This window comes from Eptatretus burgeri, chromosome 8, assembly GCF_056783735.1.
Source record: "Eptatretus burgeri isolate ZD-2024b chromosome 8, Ebu_testis_v1, whole genome shotgun sequence".
NCBI classification, from domain to species: domain Eukaryota; kingdom Metazoa; phylum Chordata; class Myxini; order Myxiniformes; family Myxinidae; genus Eptatretus; species Eptatretus burgeri.
In genome coordinates, this window is record NC_140968.1 from 13195908 (window position 1) to 13220773 (window position 24866).

General features: G+C 45.5%; 2 protein-coding genes across 7 annotated transcripts in view; one reads left to right on the forward strand and one right to left on the reverse strand.

Annotated features, from left to right (window-relative positions):
- The window catches only part of LOC147021131 (casein kinase II subunit alpha), a 46579-nt gene extending 32179 nt beyond the window's left edge, over positions 1-14400 (reverse strand). For 3 of the 6 annotated variants that reach the window (XM_085890932.1, XM_085890929.1, XM_085890927.1), the window contains exons 1-4: positions 14112-14400; positions 8540-8666; positions 1546-1657; positions 842-943 (exon numbers count right to left, since the gene is read on the reverse strand). In XM_085890932.1, the coding sequence (XP_085747058.1) occupies positions 842-943; positions 1546-1657; positions 8540-8640 (315 nt within the window). In that variant the 5' untranslated portion in view covers positions 8641-8666; positions 14112-14400. Of the gene's footprint in view, positions 1-841; positions 944-1545; positions 1658-8539; positions 8667-11754; positions 11887-14111 lie in introns of those variants that run through there. The other 3 variants (XM_085890931.1, XM_085890930.1, XM_085890928.1) reach the window with 2 other exon arrangements.
- Positions 14401-15197: 797 nt separating this feature from the next.
- Positions 15198-24866, forward strand: part of LOC147021132 (cystinosin-like) — a 75048-nt gene continuing 65379 nt past the window's right edge. Inside the window, exon 1 of the mRNA XM_085890935.1 lies at positions 15198-15587. Coding sequence (XP_085747061.1) covers positions 15575-15587 — 13 coding nt within the window. The 5' untranslated portion in view covers positions 15198-15574. The remainder of the gene's footprint in view (positions 15588-24866) is intronic.

The window sequence follows — 24866 nt, forward strand, 5'->3', positions numbered from 1 at the left end:
CAGTGCATCAGTCAGTCAGTGTGTGTGTCTCCTCCATAACTCCAAAACCATGAACTCCACCCCCCATGGACATCTCCCGGGCTGTCTCCATGTGCTGTTTTAACGTACCCCATTTCATTCAATCCTGTACTACCTGTCCCCTTCTTCACAAGTCCCACGACCAAACACAAGTCAAGAACCCATCCCCCCATTTCCCCCAAACAAACACAAGTCCAGAAACCCTCCCCTCATGCTTACCTCCTCACAAACCCCTCCCCATCTCCCCCCTCTTCCTCGTTCCCACCCCCCTCCTCCTCGTCCCCCCCTTCCTGGAGTGTATAGCAACATTTAGTGAGACGTTGCTCTCCATGCCACCTCCTTTCCTCAGCACCTCTAAGCTCCCCCACCCCTCCTCCACTCCCTCTCCCACTCACCTCCCCTCAATATTCCCATCAGCGAAGTGACTGATTGTATTTGCTCATATAAACAAATTGAAGGCAGTCAGCATGCATTTACTAAAGAGAGGTCAGAGCTCTATGAAGCAGGTTCTGATTGGGTGGATGAGGGAAGTGTCGTATATCTAGACTTTCAGAAAGCATTTCATAAGGTACCACAAACGATGTGCAAATTAAAATGCAGACATGGATGAACCTACAGATATTTGCTCAACATACAAAAAACAGCAACCTGATAGCCGTATATAATCTGGGAGAGCTCAGTTAGTTTTTCTGCTCAAATACACGAGATATCGAAAAGGATCGCATGGTTATGACTTATGAGCAAGTCGGTGAGCAGGCAGGTACAAAGGAAAAAAGAGGGCAAACAGCACAAGATCGCAAATAAAATTTAAATAAATGCATACCACAGGGTCTTTAACCACATCCAGTAAGCTGATGATGTTTGGTCCACCTCGTAAGTTTTCCAGAATCTTTATTTCACGCTTTATCTTTTTCTTTTTCACTGGCTGTTCAGAACAAGAAAGATAAACTGGTACAAGAAATCGTGCTTTTCTGCAGCATTTTGAAAGAAAAGGCTGAGGGTTGAGCAATCATCTTCACATTGACAAATGATGCAATCAAAAATGTCTTCCATCATCATGAGATATTTTCCCTGGCACCAAAAAGAGCAAAAATGAAAGTCAGACTTGGAGATTGAAAGTGAAGACACACAACATTATATCAAGCATCACACGTTATAGAACAGAGCGATGGAGGACAACCTCACAGAATGCTTCAGGGAGACATCAGGAAATATCATGGCAAACAAGCTAGAACTGGAAGCTGTCAGGGTTCATTGACAATCCAGGTCGTTGAAGCATCGCAACGTAGCTGTGATGGGGAGCAATTTCGACGCTCAATTTGGAAAAACATGACATCTTGATCCTCAAAATAAAAACTCAAATTAACAATGTGGAGCCTCGGTGGGGTGTTTAGTTCGGTGACCCCTTTTACACACCATGGGTGCTATATTAAAAGCTGCCCAACGGGGCCATACAAAGGCCGCCCACCGAGGAATATTAAAGTGGACGTGCGGAGACAGACAGAGACACACAGACAGGCACCCTACCTTGAGGATCTTTACCACGACCTTCTCGTTATTGGTGATGTTTATGGCCTCGAACACTTCACTGTACTTTCCCCGTCCAAGTTTCCGCACAAGTTGATAATCATCCTGATTTCTGCATGCCACAATGTACAATGGACAATATTATCTGGTGCAATGGGATAGTTCAATAAATGCAACTCAGGAAAATAACTTTATTTGCAGTTATAAGAAAACAAAAATCATGCAAACCAAGACACAGAAAGGGATTTCACTGAAGCCACCACATGAGCAGAAAGTTTAAACCATATTTGGATGATCGATGGATTCGCAATCTTACGAGCGTTTTACACAATTTGGCACAAGGAAAATGAAGAAAAAAAATGCTTGGGGTTTGGGGCGAGTAACTGTTTAAACTTGAAGGTGTGCGAACCGCCATGGGAATCTAAATAAAAGCTTACGTTTCTGATGTCAGCCTTCATTGGTGAAAGAGGGGGACGTGATGTACAGAATTTGTTTGCAGTCCAACACACTGCATGAGACTGTCATTATTATTAAAGTTTTGAAGCAATAAGAAAGGTTGATGGACGTGAATGAGAGGTGGATGTCGAGTTTGCTCCTTATTTTGGATAAATCATCATGGCCAGCAGTGCATGATGTTGTGACATCATGGGGTTGTAGTTTTAAAGCTTTGGAGTAACCGATGTCATACATATCGAGTGTGTGTCAACTCATTGTGACAAGTATAAGTAAGAAATCGTTGAGACAGACAGACAGACAGAGAGACAGAGACAGGCAGAGACAGACAGAGAGACAGGCAGAGACAGACAGAGAGACAGGCAGAGACAGACAGAGAGACAGGCAGAGACAGACAGAGAGACAGGCAGAGACAGACAGAGAGACAGGCAGAGACAGACAGAGAGACAGACAGAGAGACAGGCAGAGACAGACAGAGAGACAGGCAGAGACAGACAGAGAGACAGGCAGAGAAAGATAGAGAGACAGGCAGAGAAAGACAGAGAGACAGGCAGACAAAGACAGAGAGACAGGCAGACAGACAGACAGAGAGACAGACAGACAGACAGACAGAGAGACAGAGAGACAGAGAGACAGAGAGACAGAGAGAGAGAGACAGACAGAGAGAGAGAGACAGACAGAGAGAGAGACAGACAGAGAGAGAGACAGACAGAGAGAGAGACAGACAGAGAGAGAGAGACAGACAGAGAGAGAGAGACAGACAGAGAGAGAGACAGACAGAGAGATCCAGGAGTTTTTCCGTAATACTGTTCACATACAAACAAACAAACAAACAAACAAACAGACAGGGGTGAAAACAGTAACCTCCGTCCATTTTCGATGGCGGAGGTTAACAAGGAAAAGAGCAATTCGAGATTGCAGACCATCGCCAGCACTTGTTTTGTGTGGTGTTTGTGTAGTTTTGTGTGGTGTTTGTGTACTGGTGGATTACATAATTTATGAGAGAATTAGAAGAAAGAAAAAAATTAATAAAGAAACAAAGAAATAAAAATAAAAAAGAACAGAGTATCAAAAAAATAAATAAATCTGCCTGCGAGACCACGTGTCCAATCAAGTTTAAATTTAAAACATGTATTCACCATCAGACAAAATCAGAATTGTGAAGTTTCACATCGATTGATTAAGCAGTTCTCAAGAAAACATCTACCAGATAAAACGCAATGTGTGTTTTTGTATTTGTTTGTGTGATGTCTGTCCCACTTCAAAAGGATGATTTAAGAAGGGGTTTAAAGACCAATCTTTTGAATATAAAATCTTTCAGAATATAAAAACTTGAAAAACATTTTCCCTTAAAGAGTAATTACATCTCTTCTTTTGGAAATATAGATGGTGACTTGCCACCGGGCCTCAATGGCAATGTACAGAAGTGTATATAAAAAATCAACAAAAATACAAGGCGCAGGGAGGTGACACTGCACATGATGTGTACCACGCACAGAGTAAAATAAGTGTTTCTTTACAAATGTGCGAAGTCTAATAAATAAAGAAGATACAAGCACACCTAACGCGAGGCCGAGGCTTCAGGCTTTGGCATGTTCACGAAGCTGTACCCTCAAAATGAAAGGCCCCAGAAGATAAAGAAAATATGGTAACATTTGTACATGTAGAGTTATAAAATAACACTTTTTCTTGCTACAAAACATTATAATCTTAAAGTCCCTGAATATTTTGAAGAAAATAATTCCAACCCGTCATTTTTAATGAGCTTTAAACAAGTTATTTAATAATTTTCTTCAATCAAATGTGGCTGCCAAACCAAGTGACCTTTGATATCATGTGTGTGAACCTTTTGTTCCTCATGGAAATGTGGTCATATGTGTAAAGTTTTGCCTCGATCTGTTCAGCCGCTTCAGAGAAGAGGATTTTTGAAGGTTTTAAAAAAAAAACAATATGGCTGCCAAATCATGTGACCAGTGATGTCATGAATTTTTTTTTTCTTCTGTGGACCATTTTATTCTGAGATGATGCTCAAAAATTTTCATGCCGATATGTAGTGTGTGTATGTATGTAGATATATATATATATATATATATATATATATATATATATATATATATATATATATATATATATATATACATATTGTTGCGGATTCGCGCCCGCCGGCGTGCGAGCGGCCACGTAACTCGAATCGCGGCACGTCGCCCACCGGACGGACAATCCCGTCGTGACCCTCTCGGACTAACGCCGGGAACTATTCACGGGTGGGCCTTTCGGCCTCACCACGATCGTGCCAATCGGCCCCCCGCGTGGGATAGGGTTGCTCGCCAAATTCGACCTACCTAAGTACCCACACGGAGGGTAGACCGGGCGATCGCACCTCGCCGCAGGTCGACTTCGGACACGGGCCACTTTAAGCGACCCGTTCCGTACTATCGGGATAACCGAGCGGTGTTATCGTCAACCTCGACGGTTCGATTAATTATCGGGCGTTTTTAGCCCACGACCAACCCTTTACGTGAAGTAAGATGGAGATTCAATTCGAGAAAAGACGAAGCGAAACGGGAGAAACAGTTCAACATAAAGCACATTTATTCCGCGGCAAACGGAAAGCACACATTTACAATTATACACCAAAAGCAAATGTAAAAGTGACACGGCAATTCTGCACAAAAAGCAAATGTAAAAGTGACACGACAATTCTGCACAAAAAGCAAATGTAAAAGAGAAACACAATGCAGATCTACTACCGAGCACACGGCAACACTTATACAGTTTTACTTCACAGACGGCGCCGACAACACATATACTCAAAGCAAAAGAAAAAGGGACCACCCTCAACGATGAGGGGGGCAGACGGGCCTGGGGCCGAGACCGCGTCGAGCCTACCCATCTGGTGATGAGCCGCAAAATGGCGGTGGCGCCCCGACTCCGCGGGCCTCGCTGGCACTGCCTGGAATGGGGTGGGAACGGGGCCCCCTTCTCACACTATCTCAGCGCGGGGGGAAACAGGAGGGGGTTGTTGATGCTCGGGGGAATGAGGATATCTCGCTGGCTTGGGTCCCGCGACGAGCGTCTCCACCGCGACCTCGGTCGCGTTACCGGCCTCCCCTCTCCGCAGCTCCCCGACTCTGACACGAGCGCCCTCTCGACTGCCTTCGCCGCCGCCACAACTCTCCACTCTCCACTCTTCTCAACTCCGTCCAACTGCGTCCAACTGCTTTCCTCTTCTCAGAAACTCTCAACTCTTTCCAACTCAACTACTCCTTGACTGACTCAACTGCCTTTTTGGCGAGCGAACGCGGCCCTTTATAGCCCCCGGGGCTTCGCTCCTTCACCTTCGACCCTTCACCTCTGGCTGGCTCCCCATTGGACAGAGGAAAAGTGGGCGTGAATGATTTTTGATCCGCAAATCTGCATATAGCGATTATACTCCGACGCACCTGGAGGCGGGGCCAAATCGCCCCACGCTCGCTGATAGGACGGAACAGAAGTGGGCATGAATCGTTCTTGATCCGATTTCTTCGGAAAGGTTGGTGTTTTTGCACCCGCTGCTCGGTGCACGCCCTGTACGAGTCCAGGATCGGTGTCCACAAGCGGCGCGGGAATGGCGGTGATGCGATGGTTGCGAGAGCGAGATGTGACGGCAAGGGTTGTGGCTGTGGTTGTGAAGCGGCGTTGCGGTTGGTGGTTGTTGTGTGATGGCTGTTGAGACGTGGTTGGTGGTGGTTGTGGTGGTAGTAATGGCGGCTGGTCCAAAATAAAGACAGTAAAAGAAAAACGGCTATCCTGAAGGGGCGCAGCCCGAATGAATGACATTTATTCCCTCTAAACAACGGGTTTGGGCCTAACTACACATATACTTACAGAGATATCTCACCTACGGGACCTGAATGGTGGTTTGCGAATTTCGTCAACCACAACAATATATATATATATATATATATATATATATATATATATATATATATATATATATATATATATATATATATATATATATATATATACAGATCGACAGATGCAGACAAACGCAGCCGATTACAATATTCCCTCGGTTTTTGTTTTTTTTTCCCCAAAAAGCGTGGGGATAAGAAACAATAGACGAGATATCCCCTTGTGATTGACCTTTCAGTAAATGTTTACATCGCTACGAAGTTCACTTTCACTTGATGATTGGAAATGTGAACTGTACCGGCAAACAACCATCGGTTGACAACCATTGTGCAAGCTTGATGGGCCTAATGGCCTCCTGTGTTGAATTTACTTGAAAGGAACTTGTATCTATATCCCCATGCTTTAAAATAACAAAAAAAACTCGGGGATATTGTAATTGGCTGTCTGTTGTCCATTACACTATCTACCTCTCAACATTGATGCAGATATTCACCAAACTTCGTAGTAATGATCAACACATGGCAAGAAGGTGCGAGAGCAGTATCATTTTTGACCAAACCTCCTGGCACTCTGGGATGGGGTCAAAAGGTCAAATACCAAAAAATGCAATTACATTTACAGGCACTTTTTTATACATATGAAACTTTGCATGTGCAATCAACATTAGGGGACGCATGAAATATGGAACGATTTTTCGGATTTGACCCCCAGTTCAATACTTACTGAGGGTCACAGGTGTCAAAAGAGGAAGAAAAAAAAACCTCAAAATTTGATATCAGGTCTCTCCTGGTGGAGCTTTTCGCCATCTTTCAACTTTGTCTTCGGTGGGAAGCGTGCGGATTTGCGATGGCTCGACATCGACTTCACCCGAGTTCAGTCATCTTCCTCGTTAAAATCCAAGAAGGTAAGGTTTTTTGGGGGGAATGTCAATTTCACATGGAATGACAACACTGAAGTTTTTCAGCCACAAATATATTCCAGCTCCTTGTCATCTCACATGGATCAAATATTTATTTTATTGCTCCTCTCATCATATCTACATGACATGTTGGACAAACCATTTTGATGAACTTTCCTGGAACTGGTACAGATTCTTTGAGGTCCTGTTTGTACACATTCTGGTGATTAAAAATGGAAATTGATCTCCATCTGACAGCTTTGGTTTGAACTTGCATTTCAGAATTTAGATTTCTCGTTCGAAAAAAAGGCACTAGTTGACCACGTGTTCTCTTTTCTTTTTTTTTTCTTTTTTTTGTTATCCAACTTGAAAGTAGATATTGTCGATCACACACAAATTACGTAAATGAAGTTCTTTAAATCTCAATTATCATGCTTAAGATGATCCAACTGTTCTTCTACCTCATCGAGTAGACTTGGCAAAATATTTTTAGATCCTCATGGAGGATCTCTAAGTCTTACTCACATTGTTGTTCTTCATCTTCTTCTTGTGGACTTTTTAGCAGCGTATCGCGTAGCGAACGCTGCTCTAAGAACGCTCGGCGTTGTTCTTCTTCTTCTTCTTCTTGTGAAGACAAAAGGTTTATATTCGGACTCGGCTCTTTTATATACACGATCCGGATCTCCTTAAATACTAAGCACTTGTACACATCCTCGCATTAAGGGTGCCTTTTGAGAGCGTCTATCATGAACTTTTAAATATATTCGGACATTTGCTTTAAAGTTTCGAAAAGTTCACGTTACTATTTAAAGATTATTCCATTTAATGTATTATAAATTCGTAAATACATTATTTATTTAGTAAATACACTATATTTCGTAAATACGTAAATGCACTATGACGGGTCTCGCGATTGGCTTCATCAAGGCACGTGACGAAATATCGGAAGTTGTTTTGTTTTTTGTTGTTTTTTTTTTTAGCAGACAAAACCTTTAGGACGCTGCTCTTGGACACATTTGTCCTTGTTTGTTTCACAGTCTACAGTTTTCATCGAAACTTCCTGAAACTTGGCGTATATATGTAAAAATACCCTGCGCAGACAGTAACCTTCTCTGATTTTGAAAATTCCGCCGAGAAAAAAAGTTATGACGTCAAAATATCTCCGCTAATGGAAATCGCCGAAAAAATTATCTCCGAAACTAGGCAAGCTTTTTGAATTCTGTCTGCGGGAATCGAACAGGGAATTAGCAGAGATGAATCACCACACATATGATACATCACTATGACGTCATCTCAATTATGACGTCATTCCTATTTTTTGACATTTTTTGTTTCACAACTCAGAGTTTTCATCGGATCTTCGTGAAACTTGCCATGTATATGCAGAAAGCCCACGCACAGGCAGTAAGCACCTCCCATTTTGGAAATTCTTCCTAGAAAAAAGTTGACGTCATAATATCGCCGCTAATTCAAATCGCCTATACCATTATCTCCGAAACTAGGCAAACTGTTTGAATTTTGTTTGCGGGAATCAAGCCGGGCATTAGCACAGATAATTTATCGCAAACCTGATACATCACAATGACGTCGTATTCGTTTTTATGACGTCATCATTAAGAGGACGAGGATCTTAGCTCATTTGAGCTTGTTTCAAAGACATCTTGATGATCTTCCAAAGAAAAGTAACAAATATTAAATCACTGCAAGAGCTACCAAAGTGACCAAAGCAATGATGAACTCACTCACCCCCACTCAACAACGTGCGACTCGTAGTCCCAATATTCACGGGGGCGGTGCGTGTTTACATCGGTGTATACACGGGAACGACTCGACACGGGTGCCATCATCGTTGCTGCTCTCCGGCCAATCTTGCCTACAAGAATAGACACGATGGAAAGACAATGATAAGACATTTAATCCTGCGAGCGACTTTCTCTCACAGTACGAAAGAAAATAAAGAAATGTGCTTTTCCATGCCGACATTTTATCCGACCAAAAGGAAAGACATTTGGCCAATAGTGTCTGTACCACATTTAAGCTAAGTGTGTACAAACTAGAAAAATGGATGTGGTAGGACAGGTGTATATATGGTTGATGAATTTAGAAGACAACATAATAAACTAGAAGGGTGGTCCATAGAGTGCATACCTCCAACACGCAATGCCTGATACAGTAGAGCATATTGGGGCAAATAATTTTATGAAATACCATGCCATATAATCGGTTTAGCCCATCTCTCAACGGTGAAGAATAACTTTTTTTGAAAAAAAATTTCATTCTTGCATGCGAATCTGGATTTGGATCGTCACCAAAATCGAATCAATTCGTCCTTGTCACAAACCCAACGTGTCCACCAAGTTTCGTACGAATCTATCCACGTTTTGAGATATCGTGATATATATATATATTGTTACGGTGGTGGAAATTCGCATTACACCATAAAGAGTCCTCAGGTGAGATTTCTCAGTAAGTCCATGTGTAGTTAGCCCAAACCCGTTGTATAGAGGGAATATGTGCGGTTCATCCGGGCTGCGACGCTTTGAGTTAGCCATTTTTTTCTTTCTCTATTGTTATTTTCGACCATTAAGCCGCCAACAACGCAAACAGCCACTACCCTTACCTTCACAACTACATCCCGCAAACATCGCTTCACCACCGTTCCCAAACGACACCATAACCATCAAACCACCACCGAAAACCCTCCACCACCTTCGCCTCTCTCCTTCACAACCAACAACCGCACCACCTGTGAACACTGAACGTCGGGCTGTCTAGGGCCCGTTCGGCGATTGGTGTCAAACGCACCGAGCCGCGAGCGCGAATGGCGGGCCTTTCCGAGGGGAAAATTCGGATCCAAAATGCTTTACGCCCACTCCCCCTCCGACCAATGGGCGAACGCGAGGCGGCTTGGCCCCGCCTTCAAGCGCGTGTATGTGAAGTTCGTTTATGCAGATATGCGGATCGAGGGAGGTTCACGCCCCTTTTTGCCCGACCAATGGCTGAACAGAGGGTGGCGTGGCCCCGCCTCCAATCGCGTTTTGATCCGCATATCGGCTCCTCCTGAGACCTATAAAGAGACGAGCACAACGCGACTCGCGAGCGTGAGTTGGGAGAAGAGCGGGGCAGAGCTGAGTGGAACTGAGAGAGGGCGAGTCGAGCTTGGAGAGAAGTTGCGGAGGAGTTGCAGGGAAGACGGCGGACGGCGACGAGGTCGCGGTGTGGGGGTCGCTCGACTCGTCGCGAGATCCAGGCTGACCAGCCATACCCCTTTCCCTGAGCATCAACGATTTCCCCCCCCCCATTCGTGCTGAGATAGTGCCAAGGGGGGCCCCCGTCCCCCCCACCCTAAACGTGGTGCCAACGAGACCGCTCGCGCGGAGCACGCCGGAGAGGACTCGCCGACCACGCCAGGGCATGGAGTTGGGGCGCAGCGGCGCGAACATTGCGGCTTGCCCGCCATCGCGTCACGAGGACGCGGGTAAGACCTCCCCGGTCTCGTGGACCTGGCCGATCCTCCAGGATCCACATACATTTGGCCTACGGGCCTGTCTGCCTCCTTGCCTGTGAGGGTGGCTTTCTTCCTTTGCTTTTTGCGTAAATGCTTGTGGTGGCGCCGTCTTTCAAGTAGAACTGTGTAAGTGTTGCCGTGTGTACGCGTATAGTCGGTTTTAACTCTGCATTTGCTTTTGTTGCATTTTTGTATGGCTGTATATTCGTGCTTGTCTGTATGTGTGTGAATAAAATGCTTGCTTGTTGAACTGTTCCCACTCTGCTTTGTCTCCTTCCTTTTTATTGACTCTCCATCCTGCATCGCGTAAGAGATTCGTAGTGGGTTTAAAACGCCCGGTAGTTAATCGGAACCGTCAAGGCCGACGATAACTCCGCTCAGTTATCCCTGTAATACGGAACGAACCGCTTAAGCGGTTCGTGTCCGGAGTCTGCCTGTGGCGTGGTACGATCGCCTGGTCGACCACTCGCACAGGTACTTAGGTAGGTCAAATTTGGCGAGCAACCCTATCCTGCGCGGGTGACCAATTGGCACGATTGTGGTGAGGTTAAACCCCCACCCGTGACTGGCTCCGGGCGATAGTTCCGGAGGGTCACGACTGAATTGTCCGTCCGGTGGGCGACGTGTCGCGATTCGAGTTACGTGGCCGATTCACAACAATATATATATAGTGTTTGGCCCCATCTCTCATTGATGAAAAATCATTTCAAAACCGAGGACACTCGGTAGAGCACATCCCTCCGCCAAAAAAGGCCTGATCCACGAGTACATATCGGGCCCAATACATTCTTGAGATATTATGCGATATATCGTTTTTGGCCCTATCTCTTAATGGTGAAGAATCACTTGGTATTAAAAATAAAAATAAATTAAAAAATCTAAATTATTCTTGTATCCAGATCCAGATTTGGATCTTCACCAAAATCTAAATAATTCGTCGTAGTCACACACCCAACCTGTCCACCAAGATTCATCTGAATCCATCCACAACTTTTTGAGATATCGTGCTGTATATTAGTTTCGCACTATCTCTCAATGGTGAAGAAAATCACTTTTAAAAATCATATCCAGATTCAGATCTTCACCAAAATCTAATCAGTTCATCCTCGTCACACACCCAACCTGCCAACAAATTTTCATTCGGATCCGTCCACAACTTTTTGAGATCTCTCTCTATCGAGTGCAGCCTGAGGCTGCTGGTTGCATCATTGGTTGGGACGCGGCTATGCCGCTGATGCAGTGTCCCCCTTACCAGTACACTGGTACTCATTTTGCCGACCTCAGAAGGATGACAGGCTGAGTGAACCTCCTGGTGTATCAATTCAGCGGCCCAACAGGGCTTGAACTCAGGACCCTAGGATCCCAAGCCACCACCAGGCTACTTTTTGAGATATCCTGCACACAGAGAGACAGACAGACAGGCAGAGAGGAGTGAAAACATAACCTCGTTCACCTTCGGTGCGGTCGGAAAAATCTAGTAGCGGGATCCAGATCTGGATCGTCACAAAAATCGAATCAGTTTGTCCTCGTCACACACACCCAACCTGCCCATCAAATTTCATCCGAATCCGTCCACAACTTTTTCAGATATCCTACACACAGATACAGACACACAGACACATATGGATGAAAGCATAACGTCCTCCCACCTTCGGTGGCGGAGGTAATAACTTATTTGTCAAGATAATGAAGACACTGAGAAGCTCTTCCTCGAGAAGATGTGCGTCACACTAGTTATATTTATGCATATGAGCTCTTGCACTGGTGGTGGTCGTATGGCAGCTCAGCTGCCGAGGTGGCTATAATTTCTTGAAGCGCGACTGTGTCACTGATGCAGTGCCCTTCTACCAATACAAACACTGGAACTGGTACTCGTTTCGCCGACCTCGGAAGGATGACAGGCCGAGTCAACCCCCCCCCCCCCCCCGGTGTATCAATTTAGCGGCCGACAGGGCTTGAGCTGAGGACCCGAGGATACCGAGCCGCCACCCTAACCACTGAGTCAACACCAGGCTCAGTTGTTGCTGTTTTGTATACAGCCTGTGGTTGCTGGTTGAATCATTTTCTGGAAGTGCGGCTGTGCTGCTGATGCAGTGCCCCCGTTACCAGTAAGCTGGCACTCATTTCGCCAACCTCAGAAGGATGAGAAGCTGAGTCAACCCCACCCCCCCCCCCCCCGGGGTGTATTAATTCAACGGCCGACGGGGCTTGAACTCAGGACCCTAGGATCCCGAGCCACCACCCTAACCACCGAGTCAATACCAGGCTTGACTCTGAAGGGGCTTGAACTCAGGAACCTAGGATCCCGAGCAACCACCCTAACCACTGAGCCAACACCAGGCTTGGCTCTGACAGGGCTTGAACTCAGGACCCCAGGATCCCGAGCCACCACCCTAACCACCGAGCCAACACCAGGCTTGACTCTGACGGGGCTTGAACTCAGGACCCCAGGATCCCGAGCCACCACCCTAACCACTGAGCCAACACCAGGCTTGGCTCTGACGGGGCTTGAACTCAGGACCCCAGGATCCCGAGCCACCACCCAAACCACTGAGCCAACACCAGGCTTGGCTCTGAAGGGGCTTGAACTCAGGACCCTCGGATCCCGAGCCACCACCCTAACCACTGAGCCAACACCAGGCTTGGCTCTGACGGGGCTTGAACTCAGGACCCTAGGATTCCGAGCCACCACCCTAACCACCGAGCCAACACCAGGCTTGGCTCTGACGGGGCTTGAACTCAGGACCCGAGGATCCCGAGCCACCACCCTAACCACCGAGCCAACACCAGGCTTGGCTCTGACGGGGCTTGAACTCAGGACCCTAGGATCCCGAGCCACCACCCAAACCACTGAGCCAACACCAGGCTTGGCTGTGACGGGGCTTGAACTCAGGACCCTAGGATCCCGAGCCACCACCCAAACCACTGAGCCAACAGCAGGCTTGGCTCTGAAGGGGCTTGAACTCAGGACCCTCGGATCCCGAGCCACCACCCTAACCACCGAGCCAACACCAGGCTTGGCTCTGACGGGGCTTGAACTCAGGACCCTAGGATCCCGAGCCACCACCCAAACCACTGAGCCAACACCAGGCTTGGCTGTGACGGGGCTTGAACTCAGGACCCTAGGATCCCGAGCCACCACCCAAACCACTGAGCCAACAGCAGGCTTGGCTCTGAAGGGGCTTGAACTCAGGACCCTCGGATCCCGAGCCACCACCCTAACCACTGAGCCAACACCAGGCTTGGCTCTGACGGGGCTTGAACTCAGGACCCTAGGATTCCGAGCCACCACCCAAACCACTGAGCCAACACCAGGCTTGGCTCTGACGGGGCTTGAACTCAGGACCCTAGGATCCCGAGCCACCACCCAAACCACTGAGCCAACACCAGGCTTAGCTCTTGCACTCACGCCTCTGCGCAAAGGCAGGCTCAGTGTTTTCCCAAAAACAGCCCGACATCAAAGATGACACGCGGCGGTTTGCCATTGCCCTCTCCCCAGTGGTAGTTTAAGAATTGTTGAGCATTCCAGAAATAAATCGCCAACTCTTCGTGAGGGATCTCCTTCGTTCACCAAAGGACGTCTGCAGGAGGACACCCGGCTCAACATGCACCTGAGGGAAGGGGGACACTTGGTGGGACTCACCGTGCTCCCCGGAAATTAAATTAATTAAATCAAGACAAAAACAACAACCAACAACAATGAAACTGAGCATTTTAACAATGTTGAACACTCTGCGCAGCAGCAACAACAACATTACATCAGAACGCGATACACGTGGTGCTGACGGGACCGGGGGGACTCACACTCACCACGGCCTTGTTCGCCACTCGGTCGTCTCTCAACTCGGTGGTGCTTATAGTCCCGAAAAACGCCAAGGCCTGAGGCCTGATTCGTGACGGTCTGAGGCGCGATGGCCGTTAACCCGAGGGAATCAAAACTGAATTTCTTCCTTTGTTTTCAACGGCGTCTCCATGGTCCCAACGGCGGGGAAACTCCCGCTCATCCCAAACTCGAACGGAGCCACAGCATACGGGACCGAAACCCGCCCGGAACCTTCGCTCGCCGGCTTCACTTCCGGGATACGATTGGTCCGTGAATTCGTTTTTACCAGTGAACGTCACGAACGTTTCGCGAAATTACTTTAGTTTTATGCTCGAGTTACCATGGCAATGAAGGGCGCCATAATAAAAATTTTTAATACTACTTCAAAAATGCAAAAAAAATTTTTTTAAATAAAATACCAACCATCCACAACCGTAAGATGGCCTTATACACCGCTTAATTTTTTCCGTATTCCCAATCACGGTTCATGGAATACTGAGAACGCACAACGCACCGGAATGTAATCGAACGACAAATATATATATATATATATATATATATATATATATATATATACATATACATATACATATACATATACATATACATATACATATACAGGTATATCGCTTTTGGCCTCATCTCTCAATGGTGAAGAATCACTTTTTAAAAAATTATAAAAAGTTTTCTCCTTGACCTTTAATTAATTACCGACAAGATTTCATGCACATATACTACACACGTACGGACATGTGTTACGGATTCGGAGTGCAAATTTTTGCACACAAACAGACAGCAGTCCCCGTAACTCAGTTATCTCGATAAGTATATGTTTATAGTTAGGTCCCATCCCCTATGTCTGAAGGGAATTTCATGTGTGTGCTGCGAAGTTTCTTTTATAGTCAGGGATTTTTTTTTTTTTTACATCGCCAACAAATCTCCTTCGTTCTTCGTTCTTCGTTCTTCGTTCTTCGTTCTTCGTTCTTCGTTCTTCGCTCATCGCCCATCGCTCATCGCACATCGCTCATCGCACATCGCCTCAGCTCCGATTCCACCCCTCGTCCAATCAGGTAGCTCATTACCTCAGGGCGACTCCGCCTGAGCCAGATGGAGTGTTCGGCCCGGCCAATGAGGGGAGGCCACTGGTCGCCTGACAACCCCTCGTCCAATCAGGAGGCGAGTGGGAGGGGGAGAAATCCCTCGGACCTGGCAAGAAGAGTCGAGCGGTTGTCAGGACCAGAGTGCTGCAGTCATCGTGGCCTATTGCTTCTGGTCTGGCGCCGTGGCTTGGTCTGCGAACGTGGTCTGCGGTCCTTCGCGGTGGCTCCTCGTGGCGGTGGTGGCCGAGCAGCCAGGGTCGTGGGCCCGTGGATTTCAGGGACGTGGGCCCGTGGATTTCGGGGATGTGGGTTCGAGTCCCACCGTGGTGGTTGGAGTCCGGTGTGACCGCATGAGGCGGGAAGGTACCCGACCAGGCTCTGGTCCCCCAGCTGAACTATCCTCCTCGGCGAGAGGACCGAATAAAGACCCACAGGGTTCATTTCTTTTGGGTGTGCATGTATGTGTGTGCGTGGTGCCATCCTGTAAGTAGAAACTGTTTAAGTGCCTTGTTCATTGTAAATTGCATTTCTTTATTTGGATAACTCTGCTCTGTGTCTCCCTCCCTATTGTAAATAAATATCTGTTAAATGTTCCAGTTCGTTACCTGTCGTTTCTACCATTGGCCCAGCACGGTGCGTATTGAGAATTAGGAAGGCCGTGTGCCATAAGTTGTCGTTTGGACCGACGGCCTCTGGGAATTCCGCTCGGTTACACCGGACCGAGGTTGCTAGAGCGACCCGGTTCGACAGACTCCGTCGAGGGTGTGACTTCCCCGGTAATTTGACGATGTGGGTACTTAGGTATATTGAAGTTAGGCAATTAACCTGACCCCACGCCATCAAAATATGGGCGACCATGGTCCGCTAAGGGACCCGTGACCTTTCGGACTTATCCGAGAGTCACGACCTAAATTCCGGGGTGTTCGGTGGAGACGACTCCACTGCTTCCCCTGGTGGTCGTTTATCACCGCCAGACCCCGGCCCACAACACATGCACGTACGTACTGACCAGATTCTATGCACATATACTACACACCTTGTACGAATAAGCGGTGTAAGCTTCAATCTGATATCTTGTAAAATTATTGAGGTTTGGCAATAATAAAATCACAAAAATATCCCCTTTGATTATAATGGGAGAGCAATTGTTGCCATGGACACCATTTTCTGTTCCACCTGGGACTTTTCATTATGCGACCAACCAAGATGAGGAGAACCTGAAAAAAGAAGAAAGGGGAAATTAATTAATTCATTATATTTTGTGCCGTCAAAGATTGGTACTGAGGCGGTTTACCAATGGTGGGCCTTTTGATTATGGCTGGTGACCCTCAAATGTTACTGCAGAAAGTCCTCAGACATCAAGTCTAACAGGGTCTAATGGGTCTACAATTCTAAAAGGGTAAAGGGGTCTAAATGGTGTAAAGGTCTTCAGGAGTCTAAGGGGTTTAAAGAGTCTTAAAGGGTCTAAAGGGGTCCAAAAGGTGTAAGGGCTCTAAAGGTCTACATGTCTAAAATGGTATGTTCCAATCGTCTGTAATTAATTGATGCACTCACTGTCTGATTCAAGTTCATAAAGTACATAATTAATAGACATACTCACATGGGTCGACCAAGACTTCACCTCCCCTGCCTCACGTCTTCCTCAACTTGACGCCATGGAAAACAGATCATTGGAATCTCTGGCAATGAAGCCGAGTCTATCGGCCTTATCACTTCGCTATCGCCGACAGGTCGATGGTCTCTCTGTCTTCTGTGTCCTTTCTCATATTGCACCCTCTGCCCTCTCCGTACTTCCCCCGCCCCAGGCTCCAGGTATCTGCACAGGACGCATGCGGTACACCAGCAACCCTGTCATAATGCAGCTGCCAAAATCCAGGATCACTGCTCACCTCCACTCATTTGATCCTCTTTTTGTCCCACCTGTGGAACCAACTTCCACTCTCTTCTTTCTCATTCTTCCCTCCAGATCTTCAAGGCAAATGTTCACCATCATCTCAAATCATCCCCCGTCCAAAACCATGACCTTTTCAACACCCGTTAAACCACGCCACCCCTCCCAAAATTTTGCTTATGTATCCATCTTGTCCACCCCTTGCGTTCCCCCTACCTCTCATTGTTGCCCGCATCCCTTGTTTGTCTGCCGCTGTCTGTTTTCCCCGTCTGCCCTACCGTTTGAATTTCCGCCTTCCTCTGCTATTCCTTTTCTTGTGTTGTGTCCTTATCTGTTCTGTGTTCTCACTCTTCCACAAACCTGGACTATGTATATATAAAATAAAAAAACAGATAAGGGTGAAAACATAACCTCTGTCCTCATTCTGCGATGGATGTAACAAGGAGAAAAATGTGCAGGGGTGGGGGGCGAGTTTCCATTAGGCATGCACATGGCCTCAAAGGGGGCACAAAGAGGAGACCCACCAACCCCCACGTCAGCTTGGAGCTTTTTCAAAGCATCTTCAATGTCCCGTCATGCAATATAGTTTTCTAATAACATGGCTGACTGCGATCTTAAGACTCTGAGTACTTCCATGAGCTTGAGGAAGTGCTGTATTCATGAGTAAACACCATAATTTTAAATCCACGAATTTCAAAATTGTGGAAAATTCTAAACGAAGCCTTTCACGCATGTGCTGTGTGTGCGTTTTCAGGGACTCGGTTCTGCTCACGGGGCACTTCTAACCTCCCGTTGCTAGTGCAAAATCCATCATTCAAATCGTCTTTTCAACATAATTGTCAGCATTTATACGAAAGAGTGGCAATTTCAAGACGGTTAACCAAAACTGATATGTTTCTGAATGCAAATCGGACTCACGGAAATGGAGCAAATATGAGAAATATCCGTGGAAGAGAGGTGTCGAGTTCATACAATTTCCTGTTAATACAATGAGCTAGCGGTAGCTGTGGTTAGAACACACAGGTAGACACACGCACACACACATGTACACACACACACACACACACACACACACACACACACACACACACACACACACACACACAAACGGATGCTTCTTTCACCAACAGATGCAAAAATTGAGTATAATTTTTTTGTGGCCCTAGAACAAAAAAAATGTATGCTTATAATGACGCTCACAACCTAAACAACTCCCACTCCCACCACCGTCCCCCCAGCGCCCTCCTCCCAAACATGATTAACAGTAAATTATCACCATTTTAAACTTACCCTGTGCATCAACAAGCACCAGATATGACCTTCCCAGTAGTGTTAGAACACGACCGTCTCCAGACCTTCGGCCTTTCATGGATCCCTATCATTGGGAGTTTTCGCAGTACGGACTGAAAGATGTCAACACAAGAAAATTGCCAATAGCTGAGAGTATCTATCAAGGATGTGAGAAAGAGCTTTTACAGAAGATCCGGGTTTGAGTGGAGGAAGTAAAGGAACTGCTAGGTAATCTAACAGTAGATAAGGCTCTGGGACCGGATAATATGCACCTGAGAGTAGTGATGGAGGTGGCTGAGCAGGTAAGCAAGATATTAACAGATATTTTCAATAGTTCACTGGAGTCAGGACAGGAACTGGAGGATTGGAGAGTAGCAAATGTAACACCATTATTTAAGAAAGGATCCAGAGAAGAATTGGGAAACTTTCGACCTGTTAGTTTGACTTCAGTTGTGGGGAAGGTGTTGGAGACATTAGTTAGGGACCAGATGAGGAACCATTTAAACAAATATAAACCAATAAGAGGGAGTCAACATGGGTTTACCAAAGATCGTTCCTGTCTAACAAATATTTTAAGAGATCGATGAAGCAGTGTCTGATTGGGTGGTTGAGGGAAAGGCAGTGGACATAGTATATCTAGACTTTAAGAAGGCATTTGATAAGGTACCAGGAGGTTGTTAGCCAAAGTGAGGGCTTGTGGAGTGGCTGGTCAGGTCGCTAATTTGATTGCAAACTGGCTTCGTGGTGGGAAGCAAAGAGTGGATGTGAGTGGGAGGATGTCTTGCTGGGAGGATGTAAATAGCGGGGTACTTCAGGGATCAGTACTCGGACCATTACTATTCATTATCTATATTAATATTTCGGCACGCCCCTTTCTTTGTTCCACCATCAGATTTTTGTTACTGCATGAAATGAAACAAGATTTGGCACATATACTAATGATATTATTGTCTTCCTGAAGAGGCCCCTCAAAATTCGTTTTGATGCATTTTCACAAACTCCAACGGATTCCATTCAAATTCAGTACGATTATGGCTTTTGGTCCAACTTAGGTCATTGGCTATAATTTTTTTCCATAACACTTCCGATATTCGAAAAAATCGATAAATCGATATCCCTTATGGGATTTTCCATTCAAATCCACTCAAGTTTAAGGCCTACGGGGGACGCAAATTTCCACTTTGCCCCGGGCGCTGTTTACCTCCGCTACGCCAAGCTGTTAGGGTTAGGGTTTGGGTTAGTGTTAGGGTTAGCTACCCTAACACTAACCCTAACCCTAATAGCTAACCCCTAACCGCTAACCCCTAACCACTAACAGCTATTCAGGAAATTTGCAAGAAAGCCCGGGCAACACCGGGCTTTATTGCTAGCCCGAGCAACGCCGGGCATTACTACTAGTGTATATATATATATATATATATATATATATATATATATATATATATATATATATATATATATATATATATATATATATATATATATATATATATATATATATATATATTGTTACGGTTGTAGAAATTCACAAAACACCATTCAGGTATCCCAGAGATCAGTTATGTCAATAAGTGAGTGTTCAGATTAGATTTCCCCACCGATGTCTAAGGGAATTATTCGTGTCACCGGGCTGTGATCGTTGAGGTAGTGTTTTTCTTTTGCTATCTTTATTTTGGAACAACCACCTTAACTACAACCGCCCAACCACACCACCATCATGACCACCACAAAACGCCAGCCACGCCACCATTATGACAACCACCACCGCATTTCCACCTCAGCACACGGTTGCCAGAAGCCTGGCATTCGTCGAGGGAGAACAGACGACGCCCCCCCCCCCAACGAATATCAACTCCACCGGCCAACGCAGGAGACGCCCAACCCTGCGAGTGGATTCTCAACACGTGCAGGAGAAAAACAAGAAGCAATAACGAATGCAGCCCAGCGGCGAGGGAACGGCCCCAATTGAGCGCGAAAATGGCTTCTTCTGGAAGTTTCCCTCACGCGCTGGGAAAAGGGAGGGGGCAAGGGGGAGGGGCTATAAAAGATGTGCTGTGGAGAATCGCGCTCTCTCTTTCTCTCTCTGGGTGGTTGTGAGGAAACTTTCTCTCTCTGGATCGCGCTAAAGCTCTCTCTCTCTCTCTCTCTCTCTCTCTCTCTCTCTCTCTCTCTCTCTCTCTCTCTCTCTCTCTCTGGATCGCGCTAAAGCTCTCTCTCTCTCTCTCTGGATCGCGCGCTAAAGCTCTCTCTCTAGATCGCGCTCTCTGGGTGGTTGTGCGGAAGCTCTCTCTCTAGATCGCGCTCTCTGGGTGGTTGTGCGGAAGCTCTCTCTCTCTCGGGCTCTGTCGTGACGAGGTCGGAGGCGCCGAAACGCCAACAGAGGTCTGTCGTGACGAGGTCGGAGGTCTGAGATGCCAGCAGAGGTCGTTGTCGTGACGAGGTCGGAGACGCCAGCAGAGGTCTGTCGTGACGTGGTCGGAGGCGCCGAGATGCCAGCAGAGGTCTGTCGTGACGAGGTCAGAGGCGCCGAGACGCCAGCAGAGGTCGGGAGAAGGAGGACGGGGCCCCAAGGATTCACCACACAGTCACGTTTTCCTTCCTTCTCTTTCTTTTCAGGGTTTTTGTATGAGAGATGTGGTGCCGTGTCCTTAAGTAAACCTGTTTAAGTAATTGTACATAATAAATAGACTGATGGTTGTAGTTCTTCTTGTCATGCTTTTGTTGATTGCATTGCTTTTGTTTGCCTAGAATAATTATCGCATGTGTGTTTGCCTCGCCTAATTGTATACGTGCATGCCTGCATATGTGCTATGATAATAAATGTCCTTGTGTGAATGTTGGCCCGTTCGTTGCATCCTTTCCCTCGATTGAACTGCCATTATTAAGTTCGGAATATAGTTGGTTCTTAATAACTGATAAAAGAATCGGATCCAGCAGGGCTTGGCGATATACACCGCTCGGCAAATCGCAAACAGAGCGAGCTGCTTAGTGGCTCGTTTCCAAGCAGGTCCCGTTGAGGTGTAAATCCCTGGCATTCTGTCTGCACGCATAATTAGGTAAATCGACAATTCGGCATTCGGACCCTGTCGCGCGCGGACAGAATAGTTGCCTGATTTTCGGTGTGATTAAGGATACACCTGTAGTTGGATTTCGGCGTTGATCCGAAAGCTGCGACTAGGTTTGCCCGTTCGGTGGGCGAGAGCGGCCACCATTGGCTAAAAGCGGTCGCCCGTACGCCGAGCGGGTGGGAAGCCACAACAATATATATATATATATATATATATATATATATATATATATATATATGCTTCCCCATTGTCTCGGGTCGCTCACCTGTATTTGATTTTTGTATTTATTTATTTTCTCTTTTTTTTTCATTTATTTCTATTTTAATTTACAGATGCTTTCCAATGGTTGATATATATATATATATATATATATATATATATATATATATATATATATATATATATATATATATATATATGTATGTATCAATGATTTTGAAAGCAGGGTAAAGGGTAAGTTTTCCAAATTTGCAGATAACCCAAAGCTTGGAGGTAAGGTGGATAGCAGAGTGGGTGTTGATCAGAATCAGGAAAGTATTGATACTTTTATAGTGTTGTTGCAAAGATTGACAGATGTAATTTAACCTGAGCACGTGTAAGGTGTTGGGGATGGGAAAGAACAATGAAAATAGAGATTACAGGATGCAAGGAGTAATTTTGGAGCATGTCACACAGGAGAAGGATCTGGGGGTGGTAATAGATACGGGAGCTAAGCAGGCAGCAAAGTGCCAGGCAGCTATAGGGAAAGGAAATTGGGTTTTAGGCTGTATTCAGAGGGGCATCAATTACAAATCAAAAGAGGTGGTGTTAACATTGTACAGGAATTTAGTGAGGGCCACATCTAGAATATTGTGTGCAGTTTTTGTCATCACAACTCAGGAAGGACATAGATGTTAGAGAGAAGGTTCAGCGCAGGGCTACTAGATTGATTCCAGGCCTAGCTCGACTTAGCTATGAGGAGCTGCTGAATGAGACAGGGCTTTATTCACTCGAAAGGAAGTGGTTACGAGGAGATATGATAGAAATGTTTAAGATAATTAAAGGTATCGATAAAATATGTGCAGATGAATTATTTAACAGAGTAGACAGTGATCGGATCAGGGGCCATAGCCTGAGAGTAAAGAAGGGGAGAGTTAAGATGGTGGTAAGGCAGGGGTCTCTGACTGAGAGAGTAGTTAATGCATGGAATGGTCTCCCTGGAGGTAGTGGCAGCAGAAACAGAAGATAAGTTTAAATTAGAATTAGATGAGTACCTGGAAGTTATGAAGATAGAGGGATATAAAAATGTCGGCAGGAGTTTTCGGCCACTTGAGCATTGATGGATGATTGTGTGCACCTGTACATAGTGCTGTTGGTGGGGGTCTCGTTAAGGGGTCTTGTGTGGTTGAGGATGTGTGTTTTTTTTTAACCAGGCCATGTCCCCTCCCCTGAGGAAAAAAAATACAAAGCTACAAAAACATTATAAAAACAAAAATTTTCATTTTCTTCTTTGGATCTTGTGTTGATAAATTAGTGTTGTGTTGATGTCGTGCATGCATGATGGGCTGAATGGCTTCCACTTGTGTCTGATTTCCTTGTAAACTTTTTGGACGAGTTGATCAAGAAGTTCTTCACCTGTTTCGTTGTGCAGAGGAACGCCCCTTTCTCGCAGGTATGTTTCCAAGTATTTTCAGCTTCTCTAAAAGCTTTGTGAGCCGTTTCATGCTTCAATTCTTATCTGGCACATGTGACATACGTTCAGGCTACCCGGATGGACTTCATTACAAGGGGGTTTCTGCGCATGCACACCGAGCAATCTGGGGGCAAATTACGTCATTTCCAAAATTGTGTATTCAAGGTTGAAATGAAGCTGTACAAAAAAATAGGTTATTTTGGTTTTTTTAACCTCAAATTTACATCTCGCGGAAGTACTTGCAGGACATCATTTTGTGTGTAATGAAATTTTGCAAAGATATGGTCCTCTAAATTTGTGTGTGAATTTTGCAAAGATTTGTGTGTGAATTGATTGAACAAACAAAACTCATTCCAGATCTCTCCAATACAAATGGAGAATCTTAGTCCTTATATAGTTGTCAGTAAGACACAGTTTTTTTAATCATTTTCGAGCACTGGTGCCAACTTGTCTGGTCTTGACATCTTCCAGATGAAGCTTATCTTCGGGTCTCCATACAGCCCCAGCTTGATCTGGTTGAATGGTTGTAGCATATATTTCAAATCCAGACATGTTAATCCTCTCCCAGTACAGAAAAACGCACAGAATGCTAGAATGACGTCAAACGCCAACTCTAATGGACATTAAAAACAAGTTTCCATCGTATGTAGGTTAAAAGTCAGGCTGCTTCTCACAAAACTGGGAAGATTTATTATCTTGAAGCGACTAGAGCTTAGGGAATACATCTGGACACCTTCTTAAATCCACATTCCAACTTGTTTGTGTCTTTTATAAAAAAAAATATTTTCGATAGCTTTAAAATGATAGGCAATTCTTCTTATATTCAACTTACTTGCAAAGTTCAACCTGACACAAGCTTTCATAGTCAGGTGATCTTTCCATACAAAGGAAAAATATAATTACGTTAATTCCAAATGGATACATACTTAAAAAGAATCATATCATATTTGAGTACATTTTATTTCAGGTTTAACATGAATTTTAATACCAAGTTTTAACTATCATCAATTTATTTATTTCATCACGTTCAAACCCATTATGATAAAAATGCATCTACACCCACCAATCACACATTTTCAGCCTGGCCTCTGGGTGCTTTTTCCCCTCTTTGTCTTGGTTTATTTCTTAGCTGATCTTCATCAAGAGAGAGTGACGTCCGTAGAGAAATGGACAGGACACACGACTTTGCGGGAAGCTCAATTGTCTTTCTCGCCGAATTGGAGTTATACCCAGTGAAGCATTACTTTTCCCGGAGACATCTCTTACGCGATCTGGTTGTGGATTCCACTTTATCACTTGAATTCTTCACCTTACTTGTGCTCACCAGAAGTGTTCTTTTTCATTTTCACAACCAGGGGTCCCATCTGCCAGCATTAGTTGGTGGACGTCAAACATCCCACGGTATCCTTCATGAAGAGCAGGCGAGCTATCACCAGCACCCTGATGAAATAAATTCCTGCCCTGACTACTGCTCGGAAGGCAATGGCAAACCACCCAACTTAATTCTTGTCAAGGAACTGTTTCGGCAGCTACAACACTCTGTAAAGAGTATGACACATCTCAACACATCTAATCCTAGTGTGCAATGGTCACCCATATACAAGTATGGTATACAGTGCTCATTTACTTATATCCAAGTACGAGTGGGGTATGTTTACACATTGTAAGCAATACCGAACCATGCTTCCCCATTGTCTCGGGTCGCTCACCTGTATTTGATT